This window comes from Eretmochelys imbricata, chromosome 18, assembly GCF_965152235.1.
Source record: "Eretmochelys imbricata isolate rEreImb1 chromosome 18, rEreImb1.hap1, whole genome shotgun sequence".
Classification (NCBI taxonomy): domain Eukaryota; kingdom Metazoa; phylum Chordata; order Testudines; family Cheloniidae; genus Eretmochelys; species Eretmochelys imbricata.
The window spans coordinates 22643925-22665511 of NC_135589.1; the positions used below are offsets into that span (position 1 = coordinate 22643925).

At 42.0% G+C, this 21587-nt stretch overlaps 1 protein-coding gene across 2 annotated transcripts in view; it reads right to left on the reverse strand.

Annotated features, from left to right (window-relative positions):
• DNAJC11 (DnaJ heat shock protein family (Hsp40) member C11) overlaps positions 1-21587 on the reverse strand; it is a 77289-nt gene that overhangs the window by 28283 nt on the left and 27419 nt on the right. For both annotated transcript variants that reach the window (XM_077837488.1, XM_077837489.1), the window contains one exon: positions 187-315. In XM_077837488.1, the coding sequence (XP_077693614.1) occupies positions 187-315 (129 nt within the window). The remainder of the gene's footprint in view (positions 1-186; positions 316-21587) is intronic.

The window sequence follows — 21587 nt, forward strand, 5'->3', positions numbered from 1 at the left end:
CTGTAACTGAATCTCCACGTCCCACTCCCCTAAAGCAGGTAATTGCATCCCTTCCCTTCATAAATAAAGATGAGAACCTCCCCCGCCTCCCCCCGAGCCGTGTTCCATTTTGTGGTGCTGTGTGCTGTTATGCCTCATTAACTCAGAACCTTCTTTATACTCGCACTGGTATTTATTTCACTTTACCTCAATGGACTGGGATATGTGCATTTTGTTAATTTCAATCTGGGGAAAGCTGCTCCCTGGAACATCTTCATATTCTTCATCATAACGATCAAAGAGGTCAGTGGCATCTATTCCAACACTAATCGTTCCCTGGGGAGAGATAAGCAAAACAAGTTCCTAGCACTAATATGTTCAATGTATGTAAGCTAAAGGATTCCTCCTCCTTTATAGACATATTACAACTTAAAAACATCAATTCCCCCCCCCGCCCATTTTAAAATGTTTTCCCACACTTCTGCTGTATAAAAAGGCTCCCACAAACAAAGCAGGAAACTGAGTGATTATGCAGAGAGATGGCAAAGAATTGTCAGAGGCACAAAATAAACAAACTGAACAGACTGAAATATTTACTGTGTTTTTTATAACAATAGCAGATAAAATATTTATTTAAGATGTTACACAAATTAGAAGTAGGAAGAACATTTTCAGACAGAAGAGGGATTTTTATTTCCTCAGAATTGACTGTCCCCCTTCAATGTTGTAAAACCAACCCACTGATTTTGTAATTAATCTTCTCTGAAACTGAGCTAGAAGTTCACCTCCTCTTCTGAAATATTTGAAACAACATAAATTTGAGCTGTGTTAGCTGGTTACCACTGATCATATAAGTCACATGCTATTGGCTCTGTTCCATGATTGAATGAATTTGATTCTTATAATCAACAGGAGTGCTTGAAGAAGGTAGCATTTTAGGATATGTTTAGGAGGTGTTAAACCTTTTCCTCTCTAGGCCACAGAGGCCCTGCCTGAGAATCAGTCCTTTTGGCTGGCTGCTATTGCATTCATACAAATAATTGTAGGTTTCAGAGTAGCAGCTGTGTTAGTCTGTATCTGCAAAAAGAAAAGGAGGACTTGTGGCATGTTAGAGACTAACAAATTTATTTGAGCATACGCTTTCGTGAGCTACAGCTCACTTCATCGGATGCATACTGTGGAAAATACAGTGGGGAGATTTATACACACAGAGAACATGAAACAATGGGTGTTACCATACAGAATGTAACAAGAGTGATCAGGTAAGGTGAGTTATTACCAGCAGGAGAGCGGAAGGGAGAGAGGGGGAAACCATTTGTAGCGATAATCAAGGTGGGCCATTTCCAGCAGTTGGCAAGAACGTCTGAGGAACAGCCAGGGCGGTGGGGGGGGGAGGGGAAGGAGGGAATAAACATGGGGAAATAGTTTACTTTGTGTAATGACCCATCCACTCCCAGTCTTTATTCAAGCCTAAGTTAATTGTATCCAGTTTGCAAATTAATTCCAATTCAGCAGTCTCTCGCTGGAGTCTGTTTTTGAAGATTTTGTGTTGAAGAATTGCAACCTTTAGGTCTGTGATCGAGTGACCAAAGAGATGGAAGTGTTCTCCAACTGGTTTTTGGATGTTATAATTCTTGACGTCTGATTTGTGTCCATTTATTCTTTTACGTAGAGACTGTCCAGTTTGGCCAATGTACATGGCAGAGGGGCATTGCTGGCACATGATGGCATAGATCACATTGGTAGATGTGCAGGTGAACGAGCCTCTGATAGTGTGGCTGATGTGATTAGGCCCTGTGATGGTGTCCCTTGAATAGATATGTGGACACAGTTGGCAACAGGCTTTGTTGCAAGGATAGGTTCCTGTGTTAGTGGTTGTGTTGTGTGGTGTGTGGTTGCTGGTGAGTATTTGCTTCAGGTTGGGGGGCTGTCTGTAAGCAAGGACTGGCCTGACTCCCAAGATCTATGAGAGTGATGGATCATCCTTCAGGATAGGTTGTAGATCCTTGATGATGCATTGGAGAGGTTTTAGTTGGGGGCTGAAGGTGACGGCTGATGGCGTTCTGTTATTTTCTTTGTTAGGCCTGTCCTGTAGTAGGTGACTTCTGGGAACTCTTCTGGCTCTGTCCATCTGTTTCTTCACTTCAGCAGGTGGGTATTGTAGTTGTAAGAACGCTTGATAGAGATCTTGTAGATGTTTGTCTCTGTCTGAGGGGTTGGAGCAAATGCGGTTGTATCGTAGAACTTGGCTGTAGACAATGGATCGTGTGGTGTGGTCTGGATGAAAGCTGGAGGCATGTAGGTAGGAATAGCGGTCAGTAGCTTTCCAGTATAGGATGGTGTTTATGTGACCATCGCTTATTAGCATCGTAGCGTCCAGGAAGTGGATCTCTCGTGTGGACTGGTCCAGGCTGAGGTTGATGGTGGGATGGAAATTGTTGAAATCATGGTGGAATTCCTCAAGGGCTTCTTTGCCATGGGTCCAGATGATGAAGATGTCATCAATATAGCGCAAGTAGAGTAGGGGCATTAGGGGACGAGAGCTGAGGAAGCGTTGTTCTAATTCAGCCATAAAAATGTTGGCATACTGTGGGGCCATGCGGGTACCCATAGCAGTGCCGCTGATTTGAAGGTATACATTGTCCGCAAACGTGAAATAGTTATGGGTGAGGAAAAAGTCATGAAGTTCAGCCACCACGTTTGCCATGACATTATCGGGGATAGTGTTCCTGATGGCTTGTAGTCCATCTTTGTGTGGAATGTTGGTGTAGAGGGCTTCTACATCCATAGTGGCTAGGATGGTGTTTTCAGGAAGATCACCCATGGATTGTAGTTTCCTCAGGAAGTCAGTGGTGTCTCTAAGACAGCTGGGAGTGATGGTAGCGTAGGGCCTGAGGAGGGAATCTACATAGCCAGACAATCCTGCTGTCAGGGTGCCAATGCCTGAGATGATGGGGCGTCCAGGATTTCCAGGTTTATGGATCTTGGGTAGCAGATAGAATACCCCTGGTCAGGGTTCTAGGGGTGTGTCTGCGCGGATTTGTTCTTGTGCTTTTTCTTGAGCAAATGCTGCAGTTTCTTTTGGTAATCCTCCGTGGGATCAGAGGGTAATAGCTTGTAGACAGTGGTGTTGGGAGAGCTGCTTAGCAGCCTCTTGTTCATATTCTGACCTATTCATGATGACGACAGCACCTCCTTTGTCAGCCTTTGTGATTATGATGTCAGAGTTGTTTCTGAGGCTGTGGATGGCATTGTGTTCTGCACGGGTGAGGTTATAGGGCAAGCGATGCTGCTTTTCCACAATTTCAGCCCGTGCACGTCGGCGGAAGCACTCTATGTAGAAGTCCAGTCTGTTGTTTCGACCTTCAGGAGGAGTTCACCCAGAATCCTCCTTTTTGTAGTCTTGGTAAGAAGGTCTCTGTGGGTTAGTATGTTGTTCAGAGGTGTGTTGGAAATATTCCTTGAGTTGGAGACGTCAAAAATAGGATTCTGGGTCACCACAGAACTGTATCATGTTCATGGGGGTGGAGGGGCAAAAGGAGAGGCCCCGAGATAGGACAGATTCTTCTGCTGGGCTTAGAGTATAGTTGGATAGATTAACAAAATTGCTGGGTGGGTTAAGGGAACCACTGTTGTGGCCCCTTGTGGCATGTAGTAGTTTAGATAGTTTAGTGTCCTTTTTCTTTTGTAAAGAAGCAAAGCGTGTGATGTAAATAGCTTGTCTAGATTTTGTAAAGTCCAGCCACGAGGAAGTGTGTGTGGAAGGTTGGTTTTTTATGAGAGTATCCAGTTTTGAGAGCTCATTCTTAATCTTTCCCTGTTTGCTGTAGAGGTTGTTGATCAGGTGGTTCCGCAGTTTCTTTGAGAGCGTGTGGCACAAGCTGTCAGCATAGTCTGTGTGGTATGTAGATTGTAATGGATTTTTTGCCTTCAGTCCTTTTGGTATGATGTCCATCTGTTTGCATTTGGAAAAGAAGATGATGTCTGTCTGTATCTGTACGAGTTTTTTCATTAAGTTGATAGATTTCCACTCCATATGGCTAAATTCAGTGCCTTGCATAATGACAGGTTTCAGAGTAACAGCCGTGTTAGTCTGTATTCACAAAAAGAAAAGGAGGACTTGTAGCACCTTAGAGACTAACAAATTTATTTAAACATAAGCTTTCTTGAGCTACAGCTCACTTCATCAGATGCATTCAGTGGAAAATACAGTGGGGAGATTTATATACATGAAACAATGGGTGTTACCATACAGACTGTAAGGAGAGTGATCAGGTAAGGTGAGCTATTACCAGCAGGAGAGCGGGGGGGGAGGAGGGGGACACACCTTTTGTAATGATAATCAAGGTGGGCCATTTCCAGCAGTTGACAAGAACATCTGAGGAACAGCGGGGGGGGGGGGAGGGGAAGGAGGAGGAACAACAGTCTTTATTCAAGCCTAAGTTAATTGTATCCAGTTTGCAAATTAATTCCAATTCACCACACAACAGAACCACTAACCCAGGAACCTATCCTTGCAACAAAGCCCGTTGCCAACTGTGTCCACATATCTATTCAGGGGACACCATCATAGAGGCTAATCACATCAGCCACACTGTCAGAGGCTCGTTCACCTGCACATCTACCAATGTGATCTATGCCATTATGTGCCAGCAATGCCCTCTGCCATGTATATTAGTCATACTGGACAGTCTCTACGTAAAAGAAGAAATGGACACAAATCAGACGTCAAAGAATTATAACATTCAAAAACCAGTTGGAGAACACTTCCATCTCTTTGGTCACTCGATTACAGACCTAAAAGTTGCAATTCTTCAACACAAAATCTTCAAAAACAGACTCCAGCGAGAGACTGCTGAATTGGAATTAATTTGCAAACTGGATACAATTAACTTAGGCTTCAATAAAGACTGGGAGTGGATGGGTCATTACACAAAGTAAAACTATTTCCCCATGTTTATCCCCCCCCCCCCCCCCGCTGTTCCTCAGATGTTCTTGTGAACTGCTGGAAATGGCCCACCTTGATTATCACTACAAAAGGTTTTCTGCCCCCCACCCCCTTTGCTGGTAATAGCTCACCTTACCTGATCATTCTCGTTACAGTGTATATGGTAACACCCATTGTTTCATGTTCTCTGTGTATATAAATCTCCCCACTGTATTTCCACTGAATGCATCTGATGAAGTGAGCTGTAGCTCATGAAAGCTTATGCTCAAATAAATTTGTTAGTTTCTGAGGTGCCACAAGTACTCCTTTTCTTTTTACAAATAATTGTGTCAATTCCACAGTTGTGAAGGGGATAATCAGATCCTTGTCTCTCTCACATAGCTGCCTCAGTGGAAAAGGGCTGTGGGAATCTTCTGCTGCTGCTGTGTCAAGCAGCGTCCCATCTTATGTGAAATATACCACTTCCAATAGACCATCAAGTATATGAGATTAAAATTTACCTTCCAAGACAATTTGTGAGAGGGAAACTCAATGGTTGGATGTTTACAGAAATCAAAACACAGCAGGAGCATGTATATGGAAGTAAATTCTTTTTTAAATCTGTGCAGATACTCAATTGTTTTGCTGAGTTATCTATACTGGAAATGCATGGAAAATGGCAGCGTGTTTGAAGGTCTCAAGATGATGTGTTTCATCCTTCATTTATGCGGTTCTCACAACAAATTTTTGTGGCCTCAGAGTCTGGCCAACAACTGTTGTTGGTGGCTGCTATGACACTTTTTCCTAAAATACTTAATTAACTTTAGGAAAAACAAATAAATATGTCCATACACATGTCCAAATGACAGTAATTTATTTATGTAGGGTTTGCTTTTTTTTGGAGACTGAATAATAAAAATAATGTACAGTTGTGTCCATTCTTTACTGATCCTAAACAGAATAGAAACACAAATAAGGTGCTTTGTGCATTCTTGTCTTTTTTGATTGTTGTTTCTTTTTCTTTTTTTTAAGACTTGCTGGCTAGTAAGTCTGCTCTGTGAAAAGGGTTATTGGTACATTTGTTAATTATCACTTTTCAGAGAAGCAGACTTGTTACCTAGCTGGGAGGCAGTGAAAGGGGATATTAACAAACATACAAATATCACTTTTCACAGCAGACTTACTCAGCCCTGTCAAGCCAGGAACCAAATTAAGCCTTGGATGGAGATGTGAGTAGGGAGGCAGCGAGGGTGATGGTGTGAATGGGTGAGGGGTTTGGGGAGGCAGCAGGGGCCAGGGGCAAAGAGAGGGGTAGGGAGCCCGAAGCCCTGCAGTTGGGGGATGGAGCTCACCACTGCGCAGCCAAATCCTGGAGCCAGAAGCCCCACGGTTGGAGCCTGCTGTCACGCAGCCACATCCTGCCACCCACCACCCCAGAGCTGAAGCCTGAGCCCCACCATCCCCAGGAAGATGGGAAACTCATCCCAGGCTGTCTGCTTCTCCAGCGTTTGTGGCTCCAGAGGGGGCAGGGCCCAGCCTCAGGGAAGGGGCCGCCGCTCCCCTCCTCACACCCCCAATCACCACTCAGGAGGCTGTGGCCGCAGGAAAAGCCCCTGGTGGCCACATCTGAGAAACACTGATTATGAGTTTGCATTTCAAGACTTAGAAAGGATGGTTCTAATCTTTTATCTCTTTTTGAAGCAGCACACACTATGTTCACCGTGTAATGCAAACTGTTTATGTAAACATTTGTGATGAAAAGTGAGAGATGCTATGCAACTGCTCTGAGAACTAAATACTGATGTCTCCTGATGGAATGAAAATCCAAAAGTATCAAGAAGAAGGCTATTTTCTGTCACTGTACATTGTATTTACTGGAAAGCTTCATTAGGATTGTTGAACTTCTTCCGTGATTTAGAAAAGTTGTGCTAAAATTAAACCCAATGCATGCATTGTAACCAGAGTGAAGGGTTTAAGACAAAACTGAAATTAGCCTACTGATTTCAAGATCTAAGAGAATTCATAATCTATTCCTACTTTTTGAGTGGATCTTCCACACAGCAAAAGAAGAGAAACATTTTAAAAACAGGAAAACGTGACTGTAAAATGATAAAAATTGCCAGGACACCTCAGGTACAGTACCCAAACCATTTTTAAATCATTTTTTTAACCTGACTGGATTTCAAGTTGGTGTCCCTTTAACAATAGTAAATAATAAAATTAAAGGTTTCAGAGTAGCTGCCGTGTTAGTCTGTATTCGCAAAAAGAAAAGGAGTACTTGATGCATCCGATGAAGTGAGCTGTAACTCACGAAAGCTCATGCTCAAATAAATTGGTTAGTCTCTAAGGTGCCACAAGTACTCCTTTTCTTTTTAAGAGAATTGAAACTAGCTTTACTTTGTTTACAGTAGCACAAAACATTTGCTCCCAAACTTTACTTGGGGAAAAATCTACTGTTTAGGAACGCTCCTCAGATAAGTCACCTTTGAGTGCATCAGCTTTCCAAAGTCTACAAGTAAAAAGAAAAGGAGTACTTCATCCGATGAAGTGAGCTGTAGCTCACGAAAGCTTATGCTCAAATAAATTGGTTAGTCTCTAAGGTGCCACAAGTACTCCTTTTCTTTTTGCGGATACAGACTAACACGGCTGCTACTCTGAAAAAAGTCTACAAGTGTTTCTCAAGTTTCCATCCTCTCATACCCTGTGCTGCTCTTTGAAACAATGCCAAAGAGTTGGTGACTAGGGAAGCTCTGCAGCACTCTGCTGCTGCTCCAAACCTCTGGGAAGTGAATAAACAGAATAGCCAAAGGAAGCTAAGCAGAGATTTCAGGCTTAAGTGCCAACCACACTTGACAAAATTCCAGAGTGTGATTGATCAAGCGATATTGTATGTATGTGAGCACTGCTTTTAGCAACATAGAGAACTCTTCTGATGCTTTTCTGCTGCTCTTCATCTTTTGCAAATGCACTGGTCATAGCTGCAGAATGGGATGATTTTCCACATCCAATGTCCAACCTCAGCAGAGTGGTTTTGCTACAGCTTGTAACCCACTTTCATATTCTACGAAATACGCTTTTAAAAACCTGAGTTACCAAACTTCAGCAATGAAGAAAGAGTATTTTGTTGAATTTGGATTGTGAATAAAGACAGAAAGCTGCAGCAGCAAAAGTAAAGTGTAAATAAAAAAGCCATAAATTGAAGACAGGTTTCAGTGGTAATTAATATGCAAACTAGATACCATTAACTTGGGTTTGAATAGAGACTGGGAGTGGCTGGGTCATTACACATATTGAATCTATTTCCCTATGTTTAGTATCCTCACACCTTCTTGTCAACTGTCTAAATGGACCATCTTGATTATCACTACAAAAGTTTTTTTCACCTGCTGATAATAGTTCATCTTAATTAATTAGCCTCTTACAGTTTGTATGGCAATTTCCACCTTCTGTGTGTGTGTGTGCGTGTGCGTCTTCTTACTATATGTTCCATTCTATGCATCTGGTGAAGTGGGCTGTAGCCCACGAAAGCTTATGCCCAAATAAATTTGTTAGTCTCTAAGGTGTCACAAGGACTCCCCTTTTGCTTGTGAAATGAGACACATTTTGCTTGCTCAAACTTCTGTCTGATATTCAGACTGCTGTGTAGTCAAACTCCCGACAGAGTTTAAATCCTGCTTTACTTCCACCTACATTTCTTGAAAATGCACATTTTTCAAGATGAAATATGATTTGCACTATAAAGAAAATCTTCTTGTAAAGTAATTCATTCTAGTGTGTTAACATTCTACTACAATGTAAAAAGATCCCACAGCACTGACAGTTCTTAACTGCACCCCACACGTGCTAGTCCTTCTCTACATGCAAGCCTAAGGCCTCATCAGTAGGGCCCTACCAAATTCACAGCCGTGAAAAACGCATCACAGACCGTGAAATCTGGGCTCCACCATGAAATTTGGTCTTCAGTGTACTTTTACCCTATACTATACAGATTTCACAGGGGAGGCCAGGGTTTGTCAAACTGGGGGTCCCAACCCAAAACGGGGTCACAGGGGGGTTGCAAGGTTATTGTAGGAGGGATGTGGTATTGCCACCCTTACTTCTGTGTTGCCTTCAGAGGTGGCTGGAAAGAAGCGGCTGCTGGCCAGGCACCCAGCTCTGAAGGCAGCACAGCCAGCAGCAGCGCAGAAGTCAGGGAAGCAATACCAGACCAGGCCACCCTGACTTCTGCGCTGCTGGCTTCGGAGCTGGGCGGCCAGAGAGCGGCGGCTGCTGTCCGAGGGCCCGGCTCTGCTGGCAGCAGTGCAGAAGTCAGGGAAGCAAGACCAGACCGGGCCACCCTGACTTCTGCGCTGCTGGCTTCGGAGCTGGGCTCCCGGCCAGCAGTTGCCGCTCTCCGGCCGCCCAGCTCTGAAGACAGCGCTGCCGTCAGCAGCAGCAGATACCACAACTGCCCTACCATTTCTGACCGTGAAATTCACCAAAATGGACTGTGAATTTGGTCGGGCCCTACTCAGTAGCTACTCTTTACTGAGGAAAATCAACATTACTCACCTTAGTTTTTTCTCAAAATTTAGGATAAAAATCAGAGAAAACTTTTGAACCTTAGTGGTTTCTAAACTTAAAAATGTAATTCTCTCTGGAACAAGATGATCATCTACCAGACATTTTTGAAGAAACCATCAAAACCCACATATTTTTATGAACCATTCACTTGATACTTATTGCTTTTTATGGACTCTATTTGCTTTTTCTCACTCTCCTCCTTTGTCAGTTATTATATTGATATTATTTAGCTCTCAGTGTCCACTGGCCCACTCCAGTGACATCATAATAATTTATGAGGTCATTTTAAAGAAAAAGCGAATCTATGAATGAAAAATAAATCTGAAGAAGAGCTGCAGTACTCGGGCTTTTTTTTAATAGATACAGTAGAACCTCAGAGTTACAAATACCTCAGGAATGGAGCTTGTTCATAACTCTGAAATGTCATAACTCTGAACAAAATGTTATGGTTGTTCTTTCAAAAGTTTACAATTGAACATTGACTTAATACAGCTTTGAAACTTTACTATGCAGAAGAAAAATGCTGCTTTTAACAATCTTAATTTAAATGAAAGAAGCACAGAAACAGTTTCCTTACTGTGTCAAATCTTTTTTTTAATCTTCTCCTGCTATTTTTTAAAATAGTTTATGTTTAACACAGTATTGTATTACATTTCCTTTTTTTTTTTTGGTCTCTGCTGCTGCCTGATTGCATATTCCAGATCCAAATGAGGTGCGTGGTTGACTGGTCAGTTCATAACTCTGAGGTTCTACTATATCTTTTACCTGTTCTCACCTTTGTCTAATTATTAACTATATAGATTGAGTCCTGAAAATTACTATATTTTTTTTCTCATTACCATTACTTTGGACGTCATCAAATTTGTATTTGGGGTTTCTTTTTCTACACTAGTGGTAGTTGTAAAAATACTCACCTTGACGAAAAACAGCAGTATCTAAAGTTTCAAACCTAAAGCAGTCTCATTGCATATAAAGTCTTTGGAAGATTACAAGAAGCCAGGTGCTCCTTATACCATCTTAACTGAGTATTCTGGGGTGGGGAGTTGTCCCTCAATGTTTTTTTTTAAGCATATTTCAGCTCCTGCCTTCCACAAGATGCATTTCACTGGATTATGAGCCTATGTAGTAGATTCCATAAAGAAATTTTCCCTACCACCAAGTAGGTGAAGTCACTCTCAAACAGCCTATTGATCTTGGCAAAGAAACTGGCTCAAATACAAGCACAGACAAAGCAGCAGATGGTACCATTAAAAACATTATCAAAGAACGACAGCACCCCCTATGCCACCAGAAAGGAGAGAGAGAGAGGTCGCTGCTACCAACAACTCACCGTCAGCCACCTGTTCAGAGAATATAGGAGAAAAGAAAACAACATCCTGAAATGTGGGAGCTGCACATGAGCAGTAAGAATGAACTAAGAGTCCTACTAGAAAGTTAAATCTGCACACATGGCAGCATGCTGTAAAGTGCAAAATTTCAGTACGAAAGGGGGTTATTAACACAGCACCTCAGAGCAGCCTGCATTATGGACTGATCACCTGAAAGTCTCTCTAATAAATACACGTGTTTTTGAATCTTATAAGCACAACACACGACTGCTTTTTAATGACCTCTTTTTTGTTAGAACTTTCCTTGAAAGTCAGCTTTAAAGTACTTTAGAGTCTTTTTCTCTATCCATCTCCCCAAAAAATACGTCTCATGCAATAGCACATCGAACAGAGCCCTCCACAGCCTCGCCTAGATTTGCAGGCTACCACTTGCAAGCTGGTTGAAAGTAGAATTAAAAATTAAAGCCACATATACTGAGTGCTGGAGCCAGCATAATACTCCTCACAATATCCTGGGGCTGAGAACTCAGGACAGAGCCTTGGAAAAGCTGGCTATAAGCATATTATAGAATACAGGGTACTTTCTAAAACAATTTATAACCATTCCACTGCTTTCCCACTTCCTGAGGTCATACTGTGTGGGCAAGTCAAGAACCTTTCACCCACCATTTAGATGAAACTAGGTACTCCAAACAGTGCTGGAAGCACTTTAATAGAGAGAGATTGCAGGGAGGAACTCTTAGAATCAAATTAAGACCATAAAATTGCTCCCAAATGGAAACCTTACCATCAGGTTTCTAAAGGTATTGAATATTTATGGCCAAGTTATAACCCCCAACAACACGGTGTATGATGAGAACTGTGACATATCCTCCAATATAATGTGGATGACATATTACTACACTGACAAGATCCATGCCACTTCTCCCAGTTAGACAGGATTAGGTCATCTCAGGATTTAAAAATATAGATACCTAAAATCAGAACCTTTGTCATGACTTGGCAGGACATTCCATCAGATGCAGCCTCCCTTTTAAATGGGCTCAGCAGGGGGTCATGCACCTGAGAACTCTCATTTCAGCAAAGCCACAGGAATAGTTTTAATTATACTCAACCCTCTACTAGTGAAAATCCAGAAAGACATAGAGAACTGCCCCACTTGACATGGTCTATCTCTCTTACTTGGAGAGTGTGTGGTGCAGATAAACATCCTCTAAGTCTAAGTCACAACACCAGATGAAAGTTTTACCTCTTCTCCTTCCTAGAGCGGGTATAATTAATTTAAATATATCGATTTCCAAGTTTATACAAGAGAACAAAACCAGCAGGATTAATTTAAATTACCCTGGTCTTCTGAATCAGCTGGGGGTATTTTTGATGCCTAGTATTAGGCCGATTAATGCACTATACTAGAGGAGCATGCAGCTGACTTTGGTCTGATAGAGACCTTATGGATTGACCGAACACAGTACTCAGATGTCCTTCTCACCAAGCAATGGGGACAGACATCTCACATCCACTTAATGCCCCTACAGTACAGAATCCATTGAAAGAATATAAAGAGGGGATTAAAAATACATCTGTCAAACTCTATGATCCCTCCCCTATGGGAGTGATGGGATTTCACCGGGGTCACACTTGGGATTCCCAGCTATTCTCAAGACCCCATAAACTCTGTAGCAAGATTGATCTTAATTCTGCAGCAGGACCCCTGCATTGTGGTACCTTAGCATAGCTACAGTTGGAGGTTTTTAGCGAATTAACTATGAAAATGAAGAATATAGTCAGAACAATATCCAATTATTTAATTTGATATTAAATTCCATTTTGTATGCTGTCCCATAATTTATAATTTTCAGTATGCTGCAAATTTTTACACTGAAAACAAATAACAGTATCAGAGAGATTTTTAGGGGGGAAAATGGAAATTTTAACATCTGACACAAGGACAACCGGGGAATTTTGGCACCTGAGAAAGTGGAGGAGGCACTTTGGGTTTGCAGGATATGCCCGTGTGCTGAAGGTCGTGGAGGCTGGAACTCAAGTCCCAGCAGTGTGACAGATGACCTCTGTCAACGTGGGCAAGTCATCTGGGGGAGATTTTGCAAAGGCACAAATTCCCATTGCAAATCAATGGGAATTGGACACCCTAGCTTCCATTTGGGCCTCTGAAAATCTCCCCCTTTCTCCGTGCCTTGTTCCCCTTCTAAAACTGGGATACTGATACTTCCTTTCTCCCACCCTTTGTTGGTCTTATTTAGATTGTCAAGTCTATGGGACAGGAACAGTCTCTTTTTAGGTTTATGTATAGCACCCAGTGCAATAAGGCCCTTATCTCAGTTTAGGCCACTAGATGCTACCATAATATAAACAAATTTCTGAATTCAATGTTAATTTTGAAATCTAATTATGAAAATGTCAATGTCAGCACCCCACAGAGATAAACTGAGCAGGTCACAACTTGCCCAGAGCTACTGTTTCAGGCTGTCTGCAGACTCAGGAAGTCATCACTGCTTCTGTTTAGACTCATTTCAGAGTAGCAGCCGTGTTAGTCTGTATCCGCAAAAAGAAAAGGAGTACATGTGGCACCTTAGAGACTAACAAATTTATTTGAGCATAAGCTTTCGTGAGCTACAGCTGTGAGCTATAGCTCACGAAAGCTCATGCTCAAATAAATTTGTTAGTCTCTAAGGTGCCACAAGTCCTCCTTTTCTTTTTGTTTAGACTCAGTTGATGTTTGAAAGTTTCCTTTACAATTATAAGGGCTAGACTTGTTTTGTTTTTTGCGTTTATTTCAGTGAACGATTGGATTGTACAGCACAATCCTGCAGCAAAGGATGGATTCGTACATTCCACGGCCACAGAATCACAGAGTACATGAGGTCCTGGTTGCAGTATCTGTTTACATAGTAAACAAGGAAAGATGTCTCAATGAAAATGCATTTATTTATATCAAAGCTTCTTGGTCTCTGAGGGTATGTTTACACAGCACCTGGGAGGGCGCCACCCGCGTACCCAGGGTGTCCAGTGGGTTTGTACTTGGGCAGCTAGCCCGTGCCACCCCCCACACTGCCATGGCCAGACTGCTGTTTTTAGCACACTAGCTGGAGCAAAGCTAGGGCATCTGCTCACCCACACGGGGAAGCACCCTCCCAGCTGCTGTGTAGACACATCCTAGAAAGGAAGGATGGCAATTTCTGGAATTCATCTGCAAGGAGCTCTCTTTTATTTTCTCTCTTCTCATGTTTTACTATTATTATTTCCAGGAGAAATGACAAATCTGCTAGGGCAGTGCTTTCCAAACCAAAACATGCCAAGGACCCTGTCCCAAAGAGCTCATAATCTAAAAAGATTTTGTCAAGCTTGCTACTGATGTGTTGCAATGGCTCCTATATAGGAAAGCTTTACAATAGCTCAGACTGCAAGCAACATCCACTTATGACGTCATAATCACTTTTATGGAAAACAGCTGAGATAATAAGAAAAAATTATGTCTTCACTGCAGAGTCATGCAAGAGGAGGAAACTCAGTTTAGGTGAAAGCTTTCTTCCGACACAAATATCCCCCAGCAATGTTCCACTTTTCCTTAGCTATTATTGCTAATTATTGCAAAGGAAATGGCTTTTTGCTAAGTGTAATGTGCCTGTTTTTCAGGGGTCTTCAGTGAAATTCCCTCTTCATAATTTTCCTTTTATAAAAAATGTGGGTGCTTTTTAATTAAATAATTTTGCAAGGAGAGTGCTTTACAACAACAAAGACACAATTTCCATCATGAGTCTTCCTGTAAAATGTAATCTGTCCCAGGGAATCACAAAGCTTGAACTGGGAAGGCGCCAGTTCTATGAATAAAGCGAGCGAGAGTGTGAATCAGTGATCAGCTAGTCATAGAAGAAAATCAAGAAACAATCAAATAGTGAGAGTAGGAATGTAGTAATCTGTGTGGCAGGCATTGTCTTACAAGGTCAGCGAGATAAACTGGTGACAGAAGCCCCGAAAGACAGAAAATCAAGCACCAAATAACCCTAAACATAATACTCTATTCCACAAGGAAACAGTGCAAGGTCATTAAAACTGGATTAATAAAATCAGGGGGTTTGATTTGGACCAGGATGTGTTCTGCAGCACTTTGAAATGGCTGCAGCGTTCAACTACCAGATTTAGGTATATTGATTAAAAGGGAATTAAAATAATCAATACATGAAATTACAATAGAACAAATTAACCCAGCTGCAGAATCTATGTCTAAAAACAGGCAAGAAATATAGATTAAGCATGCAAATAAAATATCTTATAAATCTGTCTGACACACTGGTCAACCAATGAAGGGTGGTCAAAATAAACTCCAGCATCACCTGTATCCTACCAAGTTGATCATCACACTTTTATGTAGCCTGGTTGGGAAAACTCCTTTTTCACTAAATTTTCCCAATTTTGTTACCCACTGGTGGGGTGGTAGCTTTGGTGGAAGTACTACTGAAGACAAGGCTCCAAGCAGGGTTAGATGGCACGAATGTTACAATGTCACCAGCCATGCCATTGCTAACACTGGTGGAAGCAACCAAGAGATATTTTAGATCTAAAAGCTAATGCAGATACAATGTCTTTGGAGGATCTAGTTTAGTGCATGTCTTTTCTGCTGTACCTCTCCTAAGATTGTGGCGCAGGAAGAAATGAGGTATTTTTCCACATCGATATGAACACAGTCACCATGCGATATTCTGTAATCTTCAGCTACGTGACAGCTGGAGTGTTTTACATATTATTAATGTAGGCCTTCTAGAACTATTTTATTATTTTCTTTTTCTGTAAGATTGCCCATCAAAATTTGTTTTGTTTAAGCCAAACTGAAGTAAGCATCGGACTAGTATCTGAGTCAGCTGCTGGCTAATGCACTCAAGAAAAAGCTAAATTTTGATCCCAGTGGAGCCCCCCCCCCCAAAAAAAAGGCAAAGGTACTCTGCTTGTGAACCAGAATTGTAACCACAGAGAAGGAAGTAGTATTCATAAGATGAAATACTACAGAATGGCAAAAGAAGGAGCAGTGAAAACAGAGATGGCTTAATTTTTATTTATTCAGACATGTTAATTATACCCAGAGTAGTATCAGAGAAGAGATTCTTCCCGCTCTTTCTTGCTTCTATGCATCTGATGAAGTGAGCTGTAGCTCACGAAAGCTCATGCTCTAATAAATTTGTTAGTCTCTAAGGTGCCACAAGTACTCCTGTTCTTTTTGCGGATACAGACTAACACGGCTGCTACTCTGAAACCTGTTCCCTAGGGAGAACATTCCTGCAAGTTGACGCATGTGAAGAAAAAGGTGGTGGGAGCTGGATAACCCTCAAAGTATCTGTATTCTCCGACACAGGCAAATAAAGAGATTTGCTCTCTCCAAGTGTGAAGTATTTCCTCTCAAACCAAGTAACTGACTTTCCAAACCCATCAGCACATCTCAAAAAGCAAAAACAGAACTCTAAAAGCAAATAACCCAACTTAAAATCTGCCAAACTGCCTATATCTGGGTATTGCTCAACATTTCTGGTTAGAAATGCTTTATTTAGCTGGAACCATTTTATAGAACTAATAAAATGTTAGACATTTTAAAATAGCTTGCATTCTTATGAAATGATCACAGCTGTGCTACCTAATTCCACAGGAACGCTGCCTAGAGAGACATTTCCATAGAATGCCAATAAGCAATTGCTGTAAACACCCAGATGGCTAATTTTATAGGAGGACACAGAGGCTCAGGCTTACACTGCAGCTCTACTTTTTATTGCTCACAACTACTGTGAAACACCCAGAAAAAAGTGTCAAATTCCTAAAGTCACAGAGAAGCATTATATGGCAATAACCAACCCCACACCCCTGTCTGTTCCCCACATTCCTCAGAATATCCATTTGCACCAAACCACCCTGATTTGCAACAAGGATGTTTCCAATTTCTTTAGTTTTATCCATTTTCTGGAATCCATTTTCTGGTTGGAATGCCATTGATAAGAGATCATTAAGGTTGGATCAAAGGAGCCAATGGGCCTGTTTTCAATCACTGGCTGTCACTCCTGTTCTTTTGCACAGTTTGTTTTGTTTGCTGTGCTCTCTTCACCTCAGCTCCCACTCAGAGTGTATCTTTTTTGGTCCCCACATTCACGGTAAAATAAACCCAGTTGCCTCCAGGCTCCTCTGAAGCCACACTGAGCTTCACTAATCTGCCTCCTGATTGTCCCATATTTCAGGTTGAGGCTAGAGAGAGAAGACTGAGGTAAAAGTCTGATCTCCAGAAGACTCGGTTTCGCCAAGGGAAATACAAAAGAAGGGCATCTCAAGTACATTAGGGATTCATTTAAAACCATTGTTTTGGCTTTGAGATATTTCCAGTGGTTTTTAATACAGAAGTTCTGATTTTATTAAGACCATGAAGGGAAGAGTTCTTCCATTTTACCCTTTGTGTATTAGCAGAAAAGCTCCAGTGAAGACCAAAGCACATGCAAGAAGAAAAAAGATTTCTTCTGAAGGCAGGGAGGAGAGGAAGAGAAGAACAGGAAAGTGAGCCTGTGGGCAAGTGGCACAGAAAAACATTGCTCAGTGGACTGACAATAATTTGCAGACTCCTGTATATTGACACAATTTTTTATGGTTAATTTTTATTTGATTTTCCAGCGATAACATAGGTGGTACAGAGAAAAACTGCCACAAAAGAAAAATTAAATTACATACTGTAAAACAGTTTTTGTCCCATGGGAATGAGCAGAGCATAAACTGCTCTTCAACAACATGAGATATGCCGACAGATAAATCTTAGTATTCATAGAACAATCCATGTTTAGTTGTCCCTATATGGCAGAGAAAAAAGGAGAGAAAGCTACATCCGGGGAGCTGAGGAAGGAATGGAAGCTGCAATATCATCTCAGCTAAAGTCTCAAAGACACAGTTTAGCGCTAACGTCCTTTCTGAGCGACAGGCGAGACACACATATTTATCATTGCAGCAGACTTATCAGATCAGGGTAGGTGGAGTGGGAAGCTACATCATCAGTTGAACTACACAAGACCAGTCTCTACGTAGCCAAGTCTAATGATGGATTAGAGAAAGAGAAATGTAAAATCAAATCAAGTTCTCCCTACACACGCCTATATTAAGAGAGAGGAAATGATACCACAACAAGTGACAGGCACCTAGAGTCAACCTCACACCCTGTCACTGCTCTCACTCCCCTCCCTCTCATTCATGAAATGTTATCCACCAGAAAGATCTATAAAGGTGAAAATCTTTGTTTGTGCTCTTCTTTTTTTTAAATCAGACCCATGCAAGTCTTTCAATATTCTCTTTGCTGGTGAATTATATCTAAATTACATGATCTCCACTCTAATTACGCAGGTTTCAGAGTAACAGCCGTGTTAGTCTGTATTCGCAAAAAGAAAAGGAGTACTTGTGGCACCTTAGAGACTAACCAATTTATTTGAGCATGAGCTTTCGTGAGCTACAGCTCACTTCATCGGATGCATACCGTGGAAACTGCAGCAGATATTATATACACACAGAGATCATGAAACAATACCTCCTCCCACCCCACTGTCCTGCTGGTAATAGCTTATCTAAAGTGATCATCAAGTTGGGCCATTTCCAGCACAAATCCAGGTTTTCTCACCCTCCACCCCCCCACACAAATTCACTCTCCTGCTGGTGATAGCCCATCCAAAGTGACAACTCTTTACACAATGTGCATGATAATCAAGTTGGGCCATTTCCTGCACAAATCCAGGTTCTCTCACCCCCTCACCCTGCAGGATAGTGAGTTTGTGTGTGTGGTTTTTGGGAGGGGGGTGAGGAGGTGAGAGAACCTGGATTTGTGCAGGAAATGGCCCAACTTGATTATCATGCACATTGTGTAAAGAGTTGTCACTTTGGATGGGCTATCACCAGCAGGAGAGTGAATTTGTGTGGGGGGGTGGAGGGTGAGAAAACCTGGATTTGTGCTGGAAATGGCCCAACCTGATGATCACTTTAGATAAGCTATTACCAGCAGGACAGTGGGGTGGGAGGAGGTATTGTTTCATATTCTCTGTGTGTATATAAAGTCTGCTGCAGTTTCCACGGTATGCATCCGATGAAGTGAGCTGTAGCTCACGAAAGCTCATGCTCAAATAAATTGGTTAGTCTCTAAGGTGCCACAAGTACTCCTTTTCTTTTTGCGAATACAGACTAACACGGCTGTTACTCTGAAACCTATGATAATCAAGGTGGGCCATTTCCTGCACAAATCCAAGTTCTCTCACCCCCTCACCCCCCTCCAAAAACCACACACACAAACTCACTCTCCTGCTGGTAATACCTCATCCAAAGTGACCACTCTCCCTAATTACGCAATAAGTCAGAGAGAGACCAGACAATAAAGGACAGTTACCAAGCCCCTTATTGATGGTATAAATATTTTCTTCTGTTTTTAAAGATTTAAAGAAATAAAACGTTTAATAAAATGTTCTGTTTGCTCTGCCTCTTTGCCCATGTTGGCCTGAGACAGTAATGGTGAGCTCCAGGTGTCCAGACACTGAAGCCAGCATTTGGTCTGCTGGCTGTTGTTAAGAGGGATGACAGCAAGCCACATCGTGTATCCATAAGAAGAGGAGACAAAGTTAGAACACTAGGGAAGGAACTCTGGATAATTTTAGTATTATGACAGGTGCGGAATTGTGCAGAAAAGTAAAGTTTTGGTGCAGAAGAAGAGTTGTGTATTATAGTGCAATTAATTTACCAGACTCATAATAGAATGAAGCGGGCAAGGAAAATAACAGTGCAAAATATTAAACATGTTGAATATAAAGTATCAAGTGCAGAAAAAAAAAAACCAAAAAACAGTATTGCATTTTACCTTAACTCCTCACTGGATTATTTCCATGCATTAAACAGTATCTACAGTTGTTCCTGATTTAATCCAGCATAAGAGTGCTTTCCTCCTGTTTAGTTTAACCCACTCTGAGTTAAAGTAAACAGGAACAAGGAATTCCTATTTTGGAATAAGAATGTCTACACATGGAGATGGTCTGAAACACCTATTGTGCTTTAAATTCACACACTACCTTAATCCACATGAATTGTCAAGCATAGGAAACTTTTAAAGGGATACTACTCTGATGGGCTGCAAAACATTACCCACATCCATCTTAAAAAGTATATTTTCGTATCCCTGGTAATATAAACACTATCATTTCTCCAAGACAGCAGTTGCACCAGTGTAGAATCTTGGCGGATGAGCTGGATGACCCAAGAAACATGTTAAATCACAGGTTTCAGAGTAGCAGCCGTGTTAGTCTGTATCAGCGCACTGGGACTACGGGCATTAACATGGTGATGGTGGCACTGCAAGAGCCTTCTTGTTACACTACGAGCTACCAAGCACACAAAACCTGCACTTCACTGTTTCTTAATGCAGAGTTTGCCAGCCCCAAGCTAGCTTGTCCAACGCTGCATCTTGAAGACAGCTAAGTTTCTCTCAATTAAGGGGGCATTTATAAATAAAATGGAAATTATTTTCTCATCCAGGGATTTCTATCCAATTGGAGAAATTCTCTTTGTCTTAATAAAGGAGTTTAAAATGTGTGCCCAGGGCAGCAGGATAGAGGGGGTGAAATCTAAGCTTACGATCATGATTACATCCCAAGCCTCACAGAACTTGATTTCTAGCCTCGGTTTCAAACATAGGCACATAAGGGTTTCTGTTATTTTATGCAAAATAGTTTAAAAGCCAAAAACTGAGTAATGTTTGGGAAACCTCAAGCATAAATTAGGCTAGTGCAGCTCCAAGAGATTTAACTCCTAGGTATTGTGTTACTTCACTGCATAACAAGTGAATACCATGTGGCTCAGGAAGCTTTTAAACAGCAATAGCTGGTAATCTCTGCTATACTCCTCAGCCTTGTCTTGCTAAGTGTGGCTGGATATCAAGCCAATAACCCATCAGGGCCATCAGGATCCTGAACTACTGGAATGTCCTCCTACCCTCAGCAGGGAGAGGAGAAAAAGCAGTGGATGGCCACCACGTTTGAGTTCATCTTCCCCACAACACACACACAAAATGTTGCTATGAAAACTTGTTATCAACACAAGACTTTATATCCTTGAGTGTATTTAAATAACTAAGCTTCAGCTATGATGGGGGTCATTTAGGTACCAGTTTATTACAGCTCAAGCAGACCCAGAGCTAGGAACAATGCACTGGATAGCAGCTGTTGTAGTAAGAGTATGATAAAGTTCTCTCAAAATGGACACTAACTGTGCTACTGGCAAGATCCCAAAAATATTCAGGTTTATCAGAGAATCTAGGACTGGAAGGGACCTGGAGAGGCCACCTAGTCCAGTCCCCTGCACTCATGGCAGAACTAAGTATTATCTAGACCAGCAGTTCCCGGCCAATGGGAGCTGCGGGGGCAGCGCTCAGGGCGGAGGCAGCATGTGGAGACCCTCTGGTCCCCCAGGGCAGCAGGGACATGTTGTCCGCTTCCAGGAGTGGCGCGGAGCCAGGGCAGGTAGGGAGCCTGTTCTCCAGCGTGCTGGGAGGTAGGGGAAGGAGTTGAGGAAGGGAGAGAGTGGGAGGAGTTTCTCAGTGAGGCCCGTGGACCCCCTGGAGTACCCACAGGGACCGCAGTTTGAGAAACGCTGATTGAGACCCTCCCTGACAGGTGTTTGTCTAACGTGCTCTTAAAAATCTCCAAGGATGGAGAGATTCCACAACCTCCCTTGGCAATTTATTCCAGTGCTTAACCACCCTGACAGTTAGGAAGTTTTTCCTAATGTCC